At 38.3% G+C, this 22,189-nt stretch overlaps 1 protein-coding gene across 4 annotated transcripts in view; it reads left to right on the forward strand.

Annotated features, from left to right (window-relative positions):
• The window catches only part of MACROD2 (mono-ADP ribosylhydrolase 2), a 2,106,080-nt gene that overhangs the window by 1,565,988 nt on the left and 517,903 nt on the right, over positions 1 to 22,189 (forward strand). For all 4 annotated transcript variants that reach the window (XM_074317443.1, XM_074317442.1, XM_074317444.1 and 1 more), the window contains exon 8: positions 10,594 to 10,667. In XM_074317443.1, the coding sequence (XP_074173544.1) occupies positions 10,594 to 10,667 (74 nt within the window). The remainder of the gene's footprint in view (positions 1 to 10,593; positions 10,668 to 22,189) is intronic.

Below are 22,189 nucleotides of genomic sequence, written 5' to 3' on the forward strand. Positions count from 1 at the left end.
ACCAAAGTGAGGAGTTCGGATTTTGTTTGTGTGGAAGACACCACTGGGGTCCCCTAGCAATGAAATGACATGATGTGCTTTATGTTTAGAAAGATCAGTGGCTACCAGGTCCATGTACCATAGAATGTCACCAGCTTAAAAAGTAGAAACCGCATTTCCATCTCTCAGTAGTTCCCGATATAAATCTTTTCTACTCAGATATGATGTCTTCAGTGAACTCCCTTGATTGCCCCTGTAGGAAAAGTGTTCTTTCAAAAAAGAATTTTAGAAAAATTCTATTGCAGGTGATTCTATGAAATCTTTCATCTCCTTTCTCAAGAGACTTACTCAGGGTAGTAAGAACAGCTTGCATAGAAGAGAATTTGTTTCACAAGCCATTTCTCAGGTCATTGTTATAATTCCTTAGGCAAAAGATGATTTTAAAAACACCCTCAGCAATAGACACTGAGCTCATGGTTGAGAAGCTGATGAAGCTTGCATAGATTGTAGTCTTGTGTCCCATAACATGCAGCTCATTCATATCTGCTTTGCAGAGGAGAAGAGATATAACTTGAAAGGAAAACTTCATGTTTCACAATTTTTTTTTTTAAATAGGTGAAAGCCAAAGTAACTGAATTTATTAGAATTTATGGGGAACCATTTGCATTGGTACACATAATGTTAAGTGAAATGAAGGAATAGGTGTGAAGAGATTAAAATGATAACAAATACAGAATTTCCCTTTTCCCTTTTTATATTATGAGAAATCCTAGAGGTGCTGCCAGAAAAATGAGTGCTAAGTTGAATAACATAAAGTAAGACAGGACCATGAGGAAAGGTGGGATGTCACCAAAGTTTTTGTGAGCCAGTGAGCTTCAAATTTGCAGGTTCCGATTGGGCCCACAGTAGTGGTACTTAAGTGTTGCGTATAGTAGTCCCTCTTATCCATGGTTTCGCTTTCCTCAGTTACCCATAGTCAACTGCCATCTAAAAATATTAAATGGAAAATTCTAGAGATTTAAGGAGAGAAAGACAACACATTCACATAACTTTTATTACAGTATATTTTTATAATTGTTCTAGTTTATTATTTTTGTGGTTAAGCTCTTACTGTGCCTAATTTATAAATTCAACTTTATCATAGGTGTATATGCATAGGAAGAAAAAACAGTGTATATAGGATTTGGTACTACCTACAGTTTCAAGCATCCACTGGGGGTCTTAGAATGCATCCCTTTTGGATAATGGGTACTACTGTAATTGTATCATCTGAAAAACCAGCTTTTCTACATTCCCAAGGGACTCCTTAGGCCCCCACCCCACACTCTGCAATGAAGACATTAAAGCCAGTAGGCACTGTGCTCAGGATTCTGAAACAAGGTTTCTGACCAGAAGCGCCTCCAATTTGGTTTCCTTTCTTTGGAGTTTGAAACACTGTTGCACTGGGACTGGAGTCTTTGAACAGAGGGTTTATAGTATATTCCATCCAGGCTCTGGGCACCGGTGTGGATGAAGAGAAGTCAGGCAGATTCAGGCTTGGGTACTGGTTCTGCCCCTTTCTTGAGCTCTCCAAGAGTCACTGCTCTCTTCTATAAAATGGCAAAGATTATAATTACATCTGGAAGGGAGTTTTGAAGGTTTGGGCTATTTTATGTGGAAGTCAGAGGTGTCAGGGCTCCTAAGGACAGCTGAGACTCCCACCCCATGCCCACCCATGGCAATGTGCAGTATCATTGCTTCCTCTTCAAGCAGGTCCTTGTCCAAAACACATTAGAGAGTGATCCTGAGTTTACTAAAGCTTGCATGACACAGTCACACTATACTTTGGACACCTCTTGGCAGTATTTCATATCATTCCAAATTAATCACCTTTGGCCAATAACTCCCTCAATACGCTAAAGTCACTGTCCATTTACAAGCCAACTCATCTTCATTATTCTTCTCCCTTCTTTTCAGTGGCTTGTTGTGAAGATTAAATAAGATAATGCATGTAATTGCTGAGTAGAGTGACTTCTACGTAATAATTGCTCAATAAATGTTAACAACAGCTGTGGCAACAGCAGCTGCTGCAGTTACAACAATAAAAATTTACTACTGTTTCAAGGTTTCTGTCTCATGGGGCCAGGTTTACAAGTCGATGTGAGTCTAGCCTCTATGACCTCTGGTCCCCCAAAGTAAAACATCATGGGCTTTCATGCTGACAATCAGTGAGCCCCCCGCCAACTCTCTTCCTCCTGTGTCATTAAGTAGTCTATAAAACATTTCTCTACTGTTTATGTTCCAGAGATTGCAACTAGAAAAGATGAGAGAAAGGGTACTGTTAAGATAAGACGTGACACATTATTTTCTCAAATTCACGAACGTATGTTGATTGTTGTCATAGTTTGGCTTTTCTGAAAAGCAGATTCAGAGGCAAAGGTTTGAGTGCAAGTAGTTAATTTGAGAGATGATTTCAGGAAAGGGAGCAGGAAAGAGAGACATGAAGAAAGCCAGTAAAGAATGCATTGTTTGCCACTCTGGACAACTGAAGGGTAATCTCTTTAGGCAACTCAGGGCAAACGAGTAAAGCATGCACCGTAGAGTTATTGTACCTGAGGGGTAAGTGAGCTGGGACATTTATCCACCATCTCTCATTAATCTGAGGTTGAAGAATGCTCATGACAGGCTTGATTCTCTGATACTGTGGACCTGCCACACATATGGGCTGTGGGCTCAGGACTCCAGAGAGCACTTGGTTAAAAGACCTCAGGCGCTGGAGCTTGTAAGTCACGCCACTGTACACGGATGGCACATGCCAAGGGGATATGTGTAGGGCATCGCCAGTCTCTGCTACGGTTATTCACTTATTAATATGCCATATGATGTGTACATACATATAACAAAACCCGCATTATCCTTTTAAACAACTGCTAAGACTCCATCATCTTAATGAGAGGCTGGTAATGCCTCACTCTTGCCTGACTGTTGCCCTTTTGGTCTCCTGAGGGAAGCCAATGACACCCTTTTTAGCATTCTGCTGCCATGCTCACTGCAGTAACAGGGGCCAGTGTCACTCCTATTACTTCACCTGTTTTATCATTTGTGAAACTCAGCCTTTAGCCAGAATTGTCTGAGTGGCTGCTCTAGCAATTGCTTAATGGTGAGGCTTCTTCAGGTCATTTCTCTCAAGTAATTTGATTTCATCATGCTATCAGAATTGCTTTTATGGGATGGAAGGAGGCCCAGGGGGAGGGGGTTGACAAAAGCCATTTTGAGATAAAAATAAATAAATAAATCTATTACCCTATACTTCCACATACCCACCACAGCCTCTATCTATCTCCCCCAACCTCTCTTCCCCACCCAGGACAGATGTGTGTTTGTGTGTGTGTGTGTGTGTGTGTGTGTGTGTGTGTGTGTGTGTGTTTTCAGGGGGGATTGGTAAAGAACATTCTGAGAAAAGCTCAACTCATCTCACATGTTATTCCCTTTTACCTGAACTTATAAAGTATACTGTTTCATGTTTGTTTAGTCTGCATGCCAGAATTTCCATGCTAAGAAGGAAAAATATTATAGTTATACTCTAAAAAATCAAGCAAAGGGTAATGTTTCATTGACAGTCAATGTTGATAATCCTAGTTCAACTGATGTTAACATTTCAATAAACCCAATAACACTTCCCTCTCAATTAGTACAGTCAAAGATGTTCATCAGTGCTGAAAACCCATGTTTATTAACTACATAATATTTTTATGTTACTTGAGTTTGTAAATAAAATAAAAAAAACAGCAGGATACTTCGTCATTAGAGACTTGATGGGAGGATGGGCTCAAAAGTGGATGTGAATTTAAAGTGCAGAGTTCAAGAGAGTTTGATTTTTTTTTCTTAACTATTGCTTCTAACTTATGGATATTTATAGCAATTCAGCACTAAATTGGTGCTTATAGTCACTTTGAGGGCTGATTAGTATGATAGCAACTTGCAGTGTACATGGGATTTATGATTCCATAAAATGGCTAGTATTTTATCATAGCTTTAGGTCAAGTGCCCCGAGGTATGGCAAGAGTATGGACTAAATACCATTTGAGGTGAAAACCACTATAGAAGAAATTGTGCAGTTGAAAATAAAATGACTCGGTGCATAAACAATATTTTTTACATTTGTGAGCATTGCCTGGACATTGAGCTCTAGATTGCTTTCTTACAACTGCTAGAAAGGCATCCACAGTTAAAGCCGAGGTGACCCTTGGTCACTGGACTGGAAGGCGGTGTTTGGGGAAAATATGAGAGAAAGGACCTGGGTAGACTGTAAATGGTAGATGGGATTATCATTCTAAAGCATGATTTAATTATACCTGGTGTTATGTCCAATTTTACTTCTTTTGTAGTAAGAATTTTTTGAAATAATTGGTTTTTGTCATTACCATATGCCTCTTAATGAGATGGTAATCTATATCTATAAGCAGACCCTCATTTTAAGTTTAAAATAAAAGCTGATTCATTGCTTCTGCCTCAAGAAATAAAAAAGCAGTTTTATGAGCATAGGTGGTTATATTGTTCTTTATTTTGGTAGAATAGTCTATATATTCAGTAGAACATGTTTGAGTTTTATTTCAGGAGAACAAAGTTAGTTTCTACATGGCAGCCTACGAACAAAGTTAAAGATACTGGGGAATTACCGACAACAGCAAAATAAATTACTGAAAACTAGAGAGGGTAATTGTCTATGGCAAGGTCAAACCAGATTCACTCTAATTGTGTTGAAAACATTTGGGTTTTCAACAATTCCAACAGACAAACAGATCAGTGGCTGGGTAGAAGCTTCAATGAGTCTTCATTGCTGCACCTTTCTGCAATTTGCTTAAAAAATAAATATGTGCTTAATAACTGAGTGAAAGGAAAATATCTAATGAGTTATTTGATGTGCCATGGATGAAGACCATTGAAAACTCAACTTGCTGTTTCATTTTTTCCCTCTGTTGTTTAAATTGTTTTGATATTTGTTGACTTAATTTGTTCTCTCTTGGCTTAAGTTCTCACTGATGTGTAGGGAGAAAACAAGCAAGTCATAAAATGTATCTGAGCTTCTAGCTATAAAAAGTATTGATCACCCTAAACCTATTTTTAATGACTTTAACTGTGGTCAAGAAAATAGAATTAGTAAGGACATCTTGACATGTTAACTAACTAAATAGATAGATAAATACATTATTTTATACTTTCATATGCTTCTGGTGGGAGTATAAACTGGTACAGCTGTTTTGGACAACCTTGGCAGAATCTACCAGAGTTAACCCCCTGCATAACCTATGGACCAATACCTCCAACTCCTGGGTATATACTCAACAGAAACAAGCACTTATGTCTATCAAGTGTCATCTATGGGAGCGTTCATGGCAACTTTATTTGTATTCGCCCCTAACTGGAACCAACCCAATTGCCCATGACACTAGAATGGGTAAATAAGCTGTGGGATAGTCATATAATGGAATGCAACACTACAATGAAAATGAATGAGCTTCTGCTATGTTTAACAACATGGATAAATCAGGCGGGCATAATGTTGAACAAAGTATAGACAAAAATGTGCACATTGTGTGACCATGCATATGAAGTGTGAAAACAGACAAAACTAACCTGTGATAATAGAGGAGAAAAGAGCTTTTCCTTCAGGGGGCAGCCATCAACTGGACAAAGCAGCTTTCTGGGGTGTTGGAAATGTTTTATATCTTGATTTTGGTAATGGTTAAATGTACACATGCATATGTATGTAAAAATTTAGGGAGCAACTTCATTACAAAAGTAAAGAAAAAGAAAAAATCATTTATACCTATGTAAGTCAACAGTGATATTTACAACAATAGTTAATTTGAGTAATTGATCCTAATGAGTAAGGAGCTAACTTTGGAATGCCAGCTGAAGCACAGATTCTCTGCACATCTGAGCACGCGCACGGACACACACACACACACACACACAATACACAACTCCCTACATGTCTGGCACTAAATTATTTAATAGTTTGTTCAGCTTCATTGACCCTCATACTTGGAAGAGATTTTCGATGTCATCTCATTCAATGATTCATCTGAAGCTTGTCTGCTGCCTTCCCTCTAGGCAGCCGTACTGCTTTGGTGAACAAAAGTCTCCTGGTGACCAGAATACAGTTGTGACCTCCGGAGGCAGACCTCACTGTCATCAGGAGCCCATTCCTCAGCAAGAATCCATCCTTGTCTATTCATTGCTCTTAATTGTAACCCTTGGGATCTTGTAGTTAAGCAGACAAGGATTGTGCTGTTGGTGTTTACTGTGAATGTACTTTATCTTGCATATACCGTGTTTCTCCCAAAATAAGACCTAACTGGAAAATAAGCCCTAGCATGATATTTCAGGATGACATCCCCTGAACATAAGCCTCAATGCATCTTTTGGAGCAAACCTTAATATAAGACCCAGTTTTATTTTCGGGGAAACAGGGTAGGAATATGTATATGCCCACTGAGAGCAGGCGTATTTTCAGAGCTATTTGTCCTGCTATTTTCCTCCCGTTTTAATTAATTGCAGCATATCTTCCAACCAGGGACTATGTTTTATCTTATGCATCTTCTCAATAGTTTTCCCTAGGGATGAAATTGGATAATGTGGATATAACATTCTGCTCAAACATCTTCTTAGAATCCCGTCACTCTCCCCATACTCCAGGGCTAAACAAACTTGTTCTCCCAGCACTTATCCATTCCTGTTGTCAATACGAAGATTCACAAGTCCGCAATCCATTCACTCATCCAACACATATTTATTGATCTTCTTCTATGTGCCAGCAATGTTTTAGGGGTAGAGTAATAAGCAAAAACAGATTTGGTATTTGCCCCCGTAGGGCTTCCAGGCTATTAATCAAACATTTACATAAATAAATGTATTATTGCAATTATTATGAGTTCTGTGAGAGAAAGCTACCTGGTGTTATGAAAGCACAAAATAAGGAGTTGTCAGTGTCAGAGAAGCTGTCCCTGGAGAAGTGATGACTGAGTAGAGGACAAATAAAAGTTAAGATAAGTTAGGAAAAGAGAAGAAGAATGGCAATTCAGGAAGAGGAAGAAGCATGAACAAGTCTTTATGGCAGGAATGCAAAAGGAAACATGCCACATTCAAAGGACAGAAAGAAGGCCAGGGTGGCTGGAATGGAAAAAGCAAAGAGCAATACAGACTGGGATGAGCCTAGAGAGATAGGAAAAAGTCAGACCATTCAGAAGAAAAATATTAGCATTCACTTGGGGAGTGTTTTGAGGACAGAGTAGTCATCAAATGCTTATAAAAGAAATTCCTTAGACAGTAGCTGCACAAACAAATAAGAGAATAGGTTTTGAGAAAGGACTGCTTCAGTCAGTAATTTAGGAATGGAAGTGTTACTTCCAGATCCAGGGTATGAGCTGGGGAGGAAGTGGAATGGAGGTTGTTGTTTAAAATATAATCAGGTCAAGGAACTGGCAGGCCAGGCATTGTGTGGGTCATCTTTACAGACACTGAAATAACCCAGGGGTTATGGCAAGCCTTGAGGTGGTGCAAACCATAACCCAGTGCCAGAGGTTTTGATGAATGTGAGAAAGTGATTAAGAGGTCAAAAATAATTGCATACTGACCATAGTCGCCACTGTTCTATAAGAATTTGTATAATTTCTCTGTGGGGAATTACATCTTCTAAAGGTTAATGCTAATGACCATTGCAACTGAGTGTGATTACAGTATTTATTAGCTTTATACTTCTCTATAATTTTGTGATTTAAGTACTTCTCAAACTTATCACAAAGTTGGAGAAGAATTTCCAGGGGAAGAGAAAAATGAGGAAACTAAGACACAAGTCTAGAAAGGCCCCTTGGGGTGTAGAATGCCCATCAAGCTAAGAGAAAGCTTACTCTGTAGGAACTGGAGATTCAGCAAAGGCTGCCACTGTTTTGTGTAAGGTTGTGTTAGCTATACTTTCAGAAGAATCACCTGGAATTGGTGTGCTAGGTAGATTGGAGAAGGGCAGAAGACCAAAGGAGCACAATTATGAGTTGACTGCAGTTGTCAGGGTGAGGGCTAATCAAACCTTAAAGGGGATCAATAGCAGAAGAAGGGAAGGCAGGGGTGGTATAAAATATTTCAGAGGGGCAATATTTTTTGGATTCAGTTACCAACAAGGAGAACAGTCAAATATTGTAGTGACTAGTATAGAGTTAAAGCCATAGGCAGAGACCAGAAAGTCAGGAAACGGTTTGCTTTGAAGAAGAACACATTACATTTCTGGTTCTGGAGCACATGGCGGGGGTGGGTATCCAGATGATTACAAATGTAGGAGCTAAACTCAGGGGAAAGTTGGATTGAAAAAATCTCCTTTGGTTAACCGCTAACCACAAATGCCCATCCTGGCCTCCTTGTTTTTCTTTGCATCACACAGGTACTCCTCCTGTTTTTATTTCCCCTTCACTTTCCCTCACCTTTTCCATGAATTCCTTGCTGATCACAGCTTACTTCTGAGGACAATGTCTCCTCCGCTCCCCATTTTATAGTTCCTCTCCCTAAGCATTCTATTGTTTCCTAGAAAGTCTCCCCTTTCTGTTTTAGTTCTCTTCATCTGTGTCCCCACATCCCTAAAGTTCCCACATGCTTTATTGTGATTACCTCTTGTTGATTTCCTCCTCCAGACTTTGTGCTTTAGAGGACAGGGACTCTTTAAAAGTGTCTATATATCTACACTCTTCTGGTTCCGGAATAATATGTTTAAAGAATTAGCTAATTGATTAATTAATTAACAGGTTGTTCTAATATGAAGGGTTTTACATTTTGAAGACTTCATTTAAGGGAAATGCATGGGATAAAATAATTCAAAACAAATCCACAATCCCAAATGTCATAGATGAATTTGCATAGTTTCAAGCACTTTTATACATTGTTCATATGACAGTGGTTCTCTTTGTCATATGATAGTAGTCAATTGGAGCTTGGCCCAACTTTATTCTGTCCCCTTTCCTAATGAAAAAAACAGTCAGAAATGTAATCAGAAAAGCAGTATTTATTTTTTGGAAATAAGGACAAACAACAACTTTCTCACATGTCTTCTCTGAAAGTCTATTGAGATTTAAACTACTAATATAAACTACTGGGAGATGTATTTACCTTCCAATAAAACTTGGTCTTTTAAATCAAAGATCTCTGTTTCAGCAACACTTCTCTCTTTCTGCATCTACATGGCCAATGTCACAGGAGCCTGCCTGAATAGAAACCATCCTCATAGACATGGTGGGGGCTTCAGCTGGCTAAAGTTGAGTGTAGAGGAAGAAGAAAGCTGAGTTTAGAGTGTTGGGAATGGCATGCATTTAATAGGTGCTCCTAGAAAAAGGAGCCATGGGTGGTCAAACATGTAGGAGGAGACACAGAAGGCAATGTTGACAAATCCAGTAGGAGAATCCAAAAGGAGACAGAAAGTAGATTAATAGTTGCCAGGGGTTGCGGAGAGGGAAGATTGGGGAGTGACTATTAAGCGGTATTTTTGAGGATGAAGAAAATACTGTGGACTTAGTGATGATGGTCGTACAATTTTGTAGACCTATTAAAAGTGACCAAATTGTACACTTTAAAACAATAAAAAATAAACTTAAAAAAAGGAAATCCAGGTGGGAAGAGTTATTGAAACATGAAAAACTAGTCAAGCACATTTAATACCAGAGAAGATAAAGACTGACTGAAAGCCTATGGGATTTGGTGATTAAGAAGTCAGTGGGGAGCTTAAGAAGAGTAATTTCAGTAGAATTGTCACTCCTGTCTCTACTTCTTTCTGCCCCATAGAATGCAACTTATAAGCTTGTTGCTTCACATACTTTTATCTCTGTTGGCTGAATGTCTGAAGATTCTGCAAGTTCAGGATGTATTTGGATTATATAAAGTAAAGGGACATTTTGGATGAGTTTGAGAAATTTTGATGATATGTGCTCGTGCTCACTGGGACAGAATATATGTGTGTCAATTTTTCTGCCCTTTAAAACCAAACTCATACTATAAAATCAGGTGAGTTCATGTTGCCTTCATCTCAAACATCATTTCCAATTGCCCTAAGTGAAGCAGGCACTACCGCCTTTGAATTCTGATAATAGCTTTCAATTGTGTGGCTTTTTGGCAAATTATTTGCCCTGTCTTGTGTCAGTTCATTGATGGAGTACTGTTGGTCTTACGACCCTGAGTCAGCCATGTGTAGTCTCTGAGCTATATATACTTGGTTTATAAACTGAGAGTAACAAGCCTTTATCTGAACACCTCTTCTGAGAAAATTATATGAGTGCTCTGAAAGCTATTAAGCACACACAAATACATGTTTAACTGATATGTTGTAGAACTGAAGAGACACATTCTTTACTGCTTTTAGACTCTAGATTGGGGTAGGTCCAACCCCCTTAATTAATGCCTTATTTGTAGGATCACAGATTCCATATTCCTGTATACCTCACTAAGGCCTCCCTTGCTCAATAATGATAGGTGGAATTAATAATCTTTAAATGAGAAAAAAAATATCATGCCATGATAGACTTCTGTATTTCCTTCATCTTTTTTTTTTTTTTTTTTTTTTCCCCCTTAATTTGTTTTCTTCTGTTCTTCACTTAGGTTTCCCGAACGAGCCAGCTGCAGTCATTGCCCTCAGCACCATTAAGGAATGGCTGACCAAGAATCACCATGAGGTAGGGAGAACCACTTAATCAGTGAACATTCAGAATGATATAATTTGCTCCTAAATTTCAAAAAAGCAAATACACTTATTTTATACTTATCAAATTTAAAATAGTCATTGAGCCAAAGCTAGCTGACCATGCTTCATTCAGGTTACTTGAGCGATGGAATATTTTCTTATAATTAATTGATTGAATGGATTATATTGATTAGTTTTTGGGAGTGAAGATGGGCAAAGTGATCAGATTCACTTAGCCATGATCTCGTTTTTATGTTGTTATATAGTATGGGTTTTGTGTGTAAGAGAGAACAGTATGGATTTCAGTAAGATTAAGAGATCTTCCTGTGCTATTTTCCTTAAGGAGTTATCTTTGTTGACAGTGTATTTCTGGGGTACAGGAAATTTTTGGTATAATGAGATTTCTTTATTTATAACTAATAACTTCCATAAAGTGACTTCTGAGGGTAAGATTGGAGTGGGGTTGGCTAATTGGTAGCTAAGTTGTCACAATCAGGAATTTTCTGAAACTAAATGCTTCCATTAGAGTATTTATCATGCCTCCTATTTTATTTATTTAATAAGAGCTTTGGGGTATGTTTAGTGAAAAGCAGAAAAAAATTACTCAAGTAAACAAAACAGCACAGTAACTAGAGACACTACGGAGTCTTTGATTTCAGAGGTTTGGCAATTAACATATTATAACAGCGAATAGGTTTCATATAATGTACAATCTTGTGCATTTGTCTTCTGATTTTGATTTTCTCCTCAGATATTTCAATGAGTGCTATAAATAATTCTGTTTTATTTATGATAGACCATTAATTTAGCTTTCTCCTTGGATAGTACAATGATTATTTGGAGATATTTGGGTTTGGAAGTAGAACATGGGAGTTTACTACTGAGCTATAGCTCTTGGTGCCTTTGTGTGTTTAAAGAAACAGCAGTGTTATTTTCTGCTAATCTTAACATTTCTGAAACAGATATAGATATTTTCAGACCAATTGGCAAAACATAATGAATTTTGGTGCTTGCTCTTTCTTTTCCTCTTACTTTGAAATGCATACATATATAACTTCAATTTAGAGGATAATTTTAATAACCTCAAAGAAGCAGAAAAAAATCTTAAAACATGTCTTTAGCATGCATTATTTTCACAACAATCTGATGAAACATCTAGGATAAGTGTTGTTATCCTCATCTAGAGTCAAAAAGTTAAATTACATTTCCAAGATTTCAGAATTACAGAGGCAAGTGTCTGACTCAGCCCTCCTGACTCTAACACTCATTCTTCTTTGGAATGCTACTAAGGCCAGGGAAAGGAGTTTAATCCCTTTGAAAGCTGGTAACTTCCATATAGCTCTTTGTCATAGTAAAGGCTCCTCACCTAGACCATCTGCTTTGCAAAAATACAGAGTTTTTGTGAGTCAAAGTTGATAACTGATCTAGTGTATTGGTGCAAATCCATTATTTCCACTAAAATAATAACCCAAGGACTTTCCCCAGTGAAGGAAGTTCTCATGTGTCGTCTTGGCATGTGATGGAAGTACACATAACCACACAAAATATCAAGGAGGTGATGATGAAGAGCAAACATGTTGGCCACATTTCCAGGTCATTTTTGAGTTCTACTGATGGATTCCTGGTAATTAAACTACTCAGAAAGTTATTTCCCATAGAAATTTGTTATCTTAGTGTTTCCTACTTATGGGTTTTGCGCTAATGTCCTTACTACCATGTCTTTGAGTCTGTTCTTTTGCTTTTATATCCTTTCTTTGCTCATTTCTTGGGTCCATTAAAAGAAATTTAAATAATTTGGATTAAGAAAGAAATAACTTAGCTGTGATTGAAACTTTAAACGTATCCAGTGCTAATTATCTTTTAAAGGGCTTCTTGTTTCAATATGCGTTGGCTAATTTAAGCAAGTTAACTTGAACAATTCAGGTTTTACTTAATAAATGAATTATAAATGGTAAGACATGGATGGAAGCTATACAAATTGATTATCTACCAATATTTTGATTTATGTTTTGCTCCAGTAAGAAACAAACTAAGTTAAGGATTTATGAAAAAGTATTACTTCTTATTCAGTTGTCTCTTCATTGCAGTATTGTTTTGACATCCTGATTGTTTAAGTTATTTATTCATGAATTCACTCATTTGATAAGTATTTATTAAATCTCATTAAGCACAAGAAACTTTTCTAATAACAGGTACAGAACATTGGAAAACACAATTTTTCCTTATAATGTTCGTAGTCTAGGAAAAAGAGAAACATAAATTAAATAAATAAATAAATAAATAAATAAATAAATAAATAAATAAGAGAGTTCAAAGACTATGTTACAAAGTAAAACAGAATAATTGAGTAATTAATTATTGGGGGATGTGGTTTTAGATGATGTAAAGGCTACTCTAAGGATGTAATCTTGCAACAAAGATTTGCATGATGGGAAGGATCAAGCCAAGCTACACAGAGGTCTTGAAATAGAACATTCTACACAGAGGGAACAGCAAGAGAAAAACCCTGAGGGGAGAATGAGTTAACTTCTTACAAGAAAAGTTAAGAGAGATCATGTGGTTGCAGCAGAGAGGTAAAAGAATGGCAGGAGACAAATTTGGACAGATCACAGAATTTTGGGGTTCATGGAGAGACTTTTATTTTTATTCTAAGTCCATTGGGAAGTTGTTGAGGGTTTGGGAAGAGAGTGGCATCGTCAGATTTACCTTTAAAATGACAGAAAGTCTGGCTTCTGCTTGGAAAATGGACTTGAGAGATGTCAGAGTAGAAAAGGGAAGATGAATTAAGAGGCTCCTGCAGTAAGTCCAGGCAAGAGATGAAGGGTTTGGGAATCCAGTGATGGTGGAAAAGGAGGTAACAGCATCAAGTTTAGAATATAAGAGCGTGCCAAAACAAGTGTATACACATTTAAAGAAAGCAAAACACTATTGAAATTGCAATACTCGATATTTACTGATAACAAAAGATGAATACAAGTCATGTTTGACTTCTGCGATTAAGAGAGATGCTCAAAGTAGTTACCATCAGCATCCAGACACTTCTGACTAAGGCAATTACTGCTTGAGCAGCATTGACCAAAGTGTCCACTTATATACATTGTTTTGGACCCCTGATATTTTGACACTAGAGCCAATATTATTTGGAGATTGTTTTGAGGTAGACTGGTTTATTCTGTAGTTACAACAAATCTCCAAATTTCAGTGCCATAGAACATCAAAGGTGTTTTCTGTTTTGCTCACCCTGTTTGTGTATTTTGAATCAACAGAGGGCTCTGGCTTAGTCAAGAACCCAGGCTGACAGATCCTCTACCATATGAAGTATGATCTCTCACTTGACAGGAAAAGATAGAGCTCTTAAAGTAAGAGCTCTTAAAAGTTTCTACAAAGGAACAGTGCATGTACTTTTCCTCACATTTCATTGTCCAGAGCAAGACACCTAGGGAACAGAGAACTGCAGAATAGAGGCAACTGGATATTAATAAACAGCAATGATGTGTATCAGAGTGGTAAATCAGATATGGTATATGAGGAAAACAGAAGAGTCAAAAATGACCACTAGGTTTTTGACCTGAGCTCCTCAGTAAATTTTGGTGCATTTACTGAGAAACGTAGTAGAAGAGCACATTGTATATAAATAAAAAAAGAAAGAAAAGGAGAATCCAGTTAAGCATTAGATGATTTTTAGATATATAATGAAGATTTCAAACATAAAGTTGGACATTTGAATCTGAAGCTCAGGAAAGAAGTCAGAACTAAAGACATGATAAAGTCGATCAGATTATCGTAACTTTTACTTGGGTTTGGGTCTTAGTTTGAGATTGGTTGCAAGAAATAGAAATATACTCAAGCTAACTTATATAAAGGAAGATATATTGTATAAATAAACTATAGAAAAAAGTTTTGAAGTTCAAGAGCTGGAACTAGAGCAGGGTCTCATGAGTGACTGGAACTGCAAATAAATTCAACAAGAAGCACAGGAGCTCATTTTCATTCTTCTCTCAACCTCTCTTGCAATCTCTTTGCCATTAACTCTCCTTTTTGCACATTGTCTTCCCTACTCATTCATCTGCTTTACATGGCCCCACATGAGTGTGTCGACCCATTCAAGTGTCAATCAGCCCTGCTTGAGGCAAGGCTAGGGTTGAGTTTGGTGGGCAAATTTATGTCCTCTGGAATTTTAAGCTGGTCAGCTCTTTTGAAAATTTCTTTTGAAAACATGGGAAGTCCATGGAATGTGACTCTCTTATCAGTCACCATATTTCCCTCAGCCAGATAAGTATATGATCCAACAGTGCACATCTTCATGACTTTTGACCATGAGTAGTTGATAATGTCATGTGATTAGTGAGCCTTCACATTGTACCGTTTACTTACTCTCTGAGTTCCAAACTCTCAGGAAAGGGTGTCTTTTTCTCCAAAAGCAGTAATTACTTAATTCTATTTAATTACACAGATCACCCCCCAGCTTATGTGGCTGGATATTTCTATATCCAGAGAGGCCTGACTGGAGCACTTGGGCCCAGTGGATGGTACTAGGAAAATCATATTTCTGACATCCAGCATCCTCTTGTTTCATTTGTCCAAAGCATGAACTGTGTGGGTGCTGTTGTCACAAATTTAAGGGGACACAGGGACTTGAGGGAGCCCAGCTGAACAAATAGTATAGTTGCTTCTGACGGCCTTGGCTTTAGCAGAAGAGATGAAACAGCACTCTAATGAAAAGAGGAAGGAGAATCTTCAAGAGGCTGTAATTGGGGCACAAAAACGACTTATCAGAACTAAAAACTATAATGACTTCTGATTGAAAAATTGAAAAAAACCAAAAAAGAATATTCACTACTGAGAATTGAATTTTGCTCTGAGAAGACCAGAGAGATGAATTAACTTACAACACCGAACAGAAATATAAAGAAATGGAAATTATGACTGAAGAGATAAGATGTGTGGCTGAGATACCCAGGGATCAAACATGAGGTCGGCAAGGGATGAAGGTTACCCACTGGCATTTTTGGCTACATTAAGAATTAACTTCTGAGTTCAGAAAATCAAAAGAAAAGAATATCAGAGTTTGCTATAAAAATTGACAGCATGTGGCATAATAACGTTTCATAAGTGCCCATTTTTTGTCAAGTAGAAACTTTATTACAGAGACAAGTGAGTAAAATAGGGGGACACTATGGAAATGAGCAGCGGAAATGTGGCCCAGACCTCTAACTTAGGGTGGCTGTTCTGTGTTACCGTCTGCAGTTTAACACATTCCCCACTTTTCATACAGTCTAAAAATATAATTCCTTGTGAACTAGTGATTGCCCCACTCCACAGCTCTGAGCCACTCCTTTCAGATCTGGAAGTTAGCCTAAGAAATGTTTTCACAGTGCCTGTTCCATTGTTCTGTACCTGAGGGACTCATATGGCATCTAGCTATTGGTCTCTGGGGCAATGTACATACTGTTTGTAATGTTCTCCATAGAAAGCAGAACAGGATATCTTTCCCCTGAAAAAGCTAAAAATTGCCTGACATTGTGAGATATTTCTCCATTATGGAGGTCATGTTCAGTGATTTCAAATACCCCATAGAAGCAAGCATCCTGCAGTATGTAGCACTTGGGTTTTTGTTTGTTTGTTTTATTATTAGTTTCAGGTATACAAAACAATGTAATAGTTAGACATTTATACCCCTCATAAAGTGATAACCCCCTCCCCCAATCTACTACCCCTCTGACATTGTATATAGCTGTTACAGTTCCACTGACTCTATTCCTTATGCTGTACTCCACATCCTGTGACTATATAAATATATATTAAATTATAGTTGACATTCATTATTATTCAGCTTCAGCTTCAGGTGTACACTGCAGTGGTCAGGCACCGATACGGTCCATGAAGTGGTCACCCTAATGAGACAAGTGTCCATTGGATACCCTATAAAATCTTCACAACATTATTGATTATATTCCCCAAACTATCTTTTATATCTCCATGGCAATCTTGTGGTTACTGATTGTGCTTTCTAAGGGTCACCTTCTCCCTCATCCCCACCCCCCTCCCATCTAGCAACCCTCATTTTTTCCTCTATATCTCTGAGACTGTGATGAAAAGCAATGTCATACAACCAAGATTGCTCTACCCAGCAAGACTGTCATTTAGAATTGAAGGACAGATAAGGAGCTTCCCAGACAAAAAAAAAAGCTGAAGGAGTTTGTCACCACCAAACCGGTATTACAAGGACCCTTAGAGGGACTTCTTTAAGATGGGAGGGGGATTAAGGATGGGTGAAAGGGGAAGGTATTAAGAAGAACAAATTATTATATAGTAGTCACGGGATGTAGGGTACAGCATAAGGAATATAGTCAATAGTATTGTAATAACTATGTATGATGTCAGACAGGTACTGGATCTATCAGGGTGATAGATGGGAATGGGGTTGGGGGCAGGGTGAAAAAGGTGAAGGCATTAAGAAATATAAATTGATAGTTAATAGAGTATAGGGAATATAATCAACAGTGTTGTAAAGAACATGTAAGGTGGGCACTGGACTTATCAGGGGCATCACATCATAGACTGCATAGTTACCTGACCAATGTGCTATACACCTGAAGAGCTGAAGTAGAATAATATTGAATAGCATCTATAACTAAGTATATAGGTACGTAGTAACAGGATGTGGAGCACAACATAGGGGAGATAGTCGATGATATTGCAACAGCTGTATAAGATGTCAGAGGGGTAGTAGCGTGGGGAGTGGGTTATCACTTTATGAGGGGTTTAAATGTTTAACTATTATCTTGCTTTGTACACCGGAAACTAATGTTAAAAAATCCTTAATTTAAAAAAAAAAGAGTAAATTAAATGAACAAACAAATCAGACACAGTCTGTAGCACTTGTTTTAAGTCTTGTGGGAACTCATCTACCAGTAAAGTATCTAAGATGAAGATTCCAAGCTGGAAAATCCGTGGTTTTCTGGGTACCTTTAAATGTGAAATCCCTAAAGTACTAATCAGGCCTCAGTTATAGCATGACACAAAACTGGACCCACCCTACCACCTTATAAAGCAACAGATTCATGGGCAGAAGCATGGCATTCTGGGAGTCTTTAATTAAAGCTGTGGTTGTGTGAAGCCATCCAGAGGGGAGGCCATGGTTTACCTGAGACAAGGCCCTAGCTGCATCTCTGCAGATTTTTGAAGATAGTTCTCTCTCACACAGTCACTCCATGGGAATTTCCTAATTTCTGCCTGCTCCCCACCCCCCATGCTGACAGCCCACTCAGCCACAAGCAAACTTCCTTGTGCTGGGGTAGGAACAATTCAATGGAGAAGCTGTTGTTGGTTCATCTTTGAAGGCCCTTAGTGGGCACCTGGCTTGACCTGGAAATATTTGGCTGGGAGAAACCCCAGCTCTTCATTTTTGAAACTAAAATCAGTTTTCTTCTGTGTCGGAGAAAGGTGGAGGGAGGTTTTCTCTCATGCATACAGAGTTTGGGCCTTTGCCTAACATATAATATTTTTTAACTGTGCTTTTAGCAGAAACAGACTGTTGTTCAAAACATTAAATATCATGTCCTTGTCATTTAAATTGTTACTCTGTACCTCCTGAGAGAAACAGGACACTTGTGGTGCTGCTGTTCGTCCCTTGAAACAGTGTGCCTATAGATGATGTAGCAGGTCATTATGAGATCCTGTGTGCCTTGAGACAGATATCTGGCGCTGCAACTTGTTGCAAGCCAAGGTCCCAGACTTTACCCAGGGTGGTATACACCTCAAGGTTAACTGATGGTAAACAGAGAACAAAACTGGTTTTGAGCTCATCATTGGTGTCCTTTAGAAGTAAAGAATTCAGTTTTTGCAGTGTAGAATCAGTAACACTGTCACCCTCCCCTGCCTTCCAACATTCACACACACAATCCATAAAGTATTGAAAAAGATGAATAGATTCCTCTACTCCAGAAAGTAGAATTGAGAATCCATTGAAGAAACACAGGTTCAGCCTCCTGAAAGATTTGTATGCTGTTCTCCTGCTAATTTGACAAGATCAGGGAGGAACAGAGCCACTTGTTTCTTCTGCTTGATCACAAAGGAGCCATTTCACTTTAGCTTCTGATGCCAAGGGTATTATTCCCCCTCTTGGCAGAGGTCTTTGAACACATGCAGTGTTAAAAATTGTCACTTTTTTTTTTTTTTTTAAAGAATCATATTATGGATCACCAAAAAACCCCAGTGTGGGGCCTGCCTTATGTCACTGACATGAAACGCCTTAGGATCTTTGTGGTTCTTAAAAGAGGGGCTTATACAAAACATGAAATGATACTCACATTTCTGATGGGAAAATTATATCTTTCACACCAAGTTTCAATTCCCGTGGCTGATTTTTTACAGAAAAACAAAACACATAATGCACCATCCTTCAGTTCTACACAACACAAGGGTGTGGTTCACATTCAGAGACCTGGGAGGAGAAAATGAAGTGCTCAGTATTCTCCCTGAGGAACATATTTTTATGTTCTCAAACATCATTTGAGTATCTATGCCAGACTTAGTTTTGGGTGCAATATAAGTTTAAAATACGTGCGCTTGGAAAAATAAGTTCCATCTTAAAATATTCACAGTCTGTGCAGGAATGTGGTTATGGTAACAATAATCATCATTCTAATATGCTGCTATAAAAATGTATCCTTTGACTAGCCCAAGCATGGTCTTCAGGTGGAAACCATGATGCTCATTGGCTGTGACATAATTGAAGAAAATTATTCCCAGCTTTACGCATATGCCAAGCTCCTTTGCTCTTCAAGAACCCTGATGATTTGCTAATAGTTTATGTGTTCTCTCTCCCTGCATCTATCTTCCTTCTTTCCTTCCTTCTTTCCTTCCTTCCTTCCTTCCTTCCTTCCTTCCTTCCTTCCTTCCTTCCTTCCTTCCTTCCTTCCTCCTTTTCCCTCCCCCTTTTCACCTGCCTCTGTTTCATACACACACACTTTCACACACAATGCTTCCCCATGTTCAGATTTTCTTCGTTGAGATGTGTGACAGACAGTTACATTGGTGGTCAGAAGTGTCCTCTCTTTATGACTCTAAATTCCCGTTGTTAGAGTGACAACTCTAACAGAGTTCCCTGTCCCAGGGAAGCTTCTGCTTTGTCTCGGTGGGAGTCAGTGCTTGGTGTCACCATAGGCTGCCCCAGATGAAAGCTTGCCAAGTGGGCAAATCCGCTTACCTCTTCACCACTACATTGCTTTAGAATCTGTTCACAATAGGTAAGTCCAAGTTCTTGGAGCCAGGAATTAGACCCCCTTGCTCTTACCTCTAAGTTTCATAGCCCTGTTCCTATCAATAAAAAGCACAATATATGAAATAATATAAATTTTGCTGATTTAGTTAGTGAGCCAGCATGCCTAGGGTGGGGAGGGCTTTAATCAGACATTTTTAGGCATTGAGGTAAGGCTACCCATGGATCTTTCCCCCTAGTTGTACTCTATATGGAGAGCTCTTTAAAGTCTAATACATTTTTTTCCTCCCAGGAGGTGATGTCTGGATAATCAAGGCCCCAGGGTGGTCTACTGATTCCAACCTACAGTCACATGTAGTTTAGGGTGGCTTGTTGACTTTTGTGCTTACCTATAATCAACACATGTCCTCCTCTGCCAGCTGTCCTTAACCCAGAACAGTGTCCATTATGCCCCCATTACTTTTAGATAAATAGAACAGTATGGAGAGAATCTGAAAATATACTTTCTTGGGGGTGGTAGAATTATGCTTAACGGGTGTGTAAAAAAAATTATATATATATATATATATATATATATATATATATATATATATATACACACACACACACACACACACACACACACACACACACACACACATACACTTGCCACTAGGCCTGGGGATTCTGGAAAGAGTTCTAGGAGATGTAGAGAAGGTATGGGAAATAGCTAAAGAGAGAAGGGAAATCAATATTTTTCTGGCTCCTAATATGTCCATAGCTTGTGTTTGGGACACATACTATTGCATTCTTCTATAACACATTTTCACAAAACTTTTTTCAAGATATATATTTTTATCTTTACTTTGACAGATGTCATAGTTAAAATTCAAGGAAAAGGAAATTCTTAAGGTCTAGTTCATTGTTTTCATGTGCTATTACCCTGCCTCTGTGGCCAGTGACAGTTACTGCAGAGTTGAATATCTTACCCAAACTTAACCACTCAAAATACATTAGTAGACATGGAACCCAAAATAGGCTGATTAGAGTCTTTCCCTACGACAGTTTTGCAAACTGGAGCTAGGAAAGAAAAATTAGGGTTCACTTTGGTGGTGAAACTGAGAGATGTGGGGCAGAGGAAGTGCCAAAAGCCATGTTCCGTGTCATCTTGGGGTGGGGTGTCCTGCTTTAGGAGGATATTTTACTGAAGGTGTCACTGATTGTTGAGCAGTTGGCAGTCTAGAACCCATTCTGCTGTTTTGAGTGAAGAATCAAAACTGAGGCAAAATATGGTATATTTTAGCAAAACAGAGTGACCTCCCATTTTTAATTTTAACAACTCAAACTAATAATTCTCAGCTAAAGAAAATGGAAGGTTGAGAATCATTTGAAGGGCTTCCCTTTTGCAAAAAAAGCTACATGTTTTGAATAGTGCACCCCTTCCAGAGAACCCCTGCTTTTGATTGGAGACTTCTTAATTCTTCAGCTATGTTGGGTTGGAAAAAATATTTAGAGTCACTGTTCTCAATAGTAAAGTGAGTAATAGGTCTTTTAAAGATTGAGTCTTTCAGTCCTTACCTTCATGCAAGGGATAAATGAAAGATTATTTATTTGTTTCTTTATTTACTGATAGCTATATCTTCCTCTTCCTTCACTGTAATCTAGAGGTAAGAAACATGTAAGTTTTATGGAAGTCAGTAATTGGTAGAAGCTAAAAATAAGTAGCACAAGAGAAGTGTGTTTGAAATAGGATGGATCCCTTTGCAAAGTATAGCTTTTAATGGCCACAAGACCATGGACAGCTTTCAATCCTCCAGGATTGTATCAGTGAGTCCATGATATAACAGTAGGTTGAGTCCTCTTCCATGAGACTGGCATGGGAATTATGGCTCTTAGAAGCTAAGTGTGAGGAAGTGTGTTGCCCTTCACTACTGTCGATTATTATCGTCTCAAAGAGGAAGTTTTGTGCAAAGATTAGAACATTGAATTAAAAGTCAGAAATTTTAGGCTCTAATCAGATTCTTCCACTTTCTTATATAACCTTGAAGAGTTAGCTCCATCTTTCTGGGCTCCTCATTTAATAAAATGGAGAGGATAGGCCATGTCTCTCCCAGCTCTAGAATTCATTGCCATTGATGCTGTCTTCTGGAGCAAGTCCACAGGCACAGCCAGTCACATCTTTGCCCAGGTCATCATAGCATAATTAGACCAATAGATATCTTTATCCTCTCTGATTCTCCAGGTTCTTCAGGTGGTATACCAAAGATAAAGCAGTATTTACATATGCTGTCAGGATGTCTTTAAGATGATCC

Source organism: Rhinolophus sinicus, linkage group LG13 (genome assembly GCF_036562045.2).
Source record: "Rhinolophus sinicus isolate RSC01 linkage group LG13, ASM3656204v1, whole genome shotgun sequence".
Classification (NCBI taxonomy): Eukaryota; Metazoa; Chordata; class Mammalia; order Chiroptera; family Rhinolophidae; genus Rhinolophus; species Rhinolophus sinicus.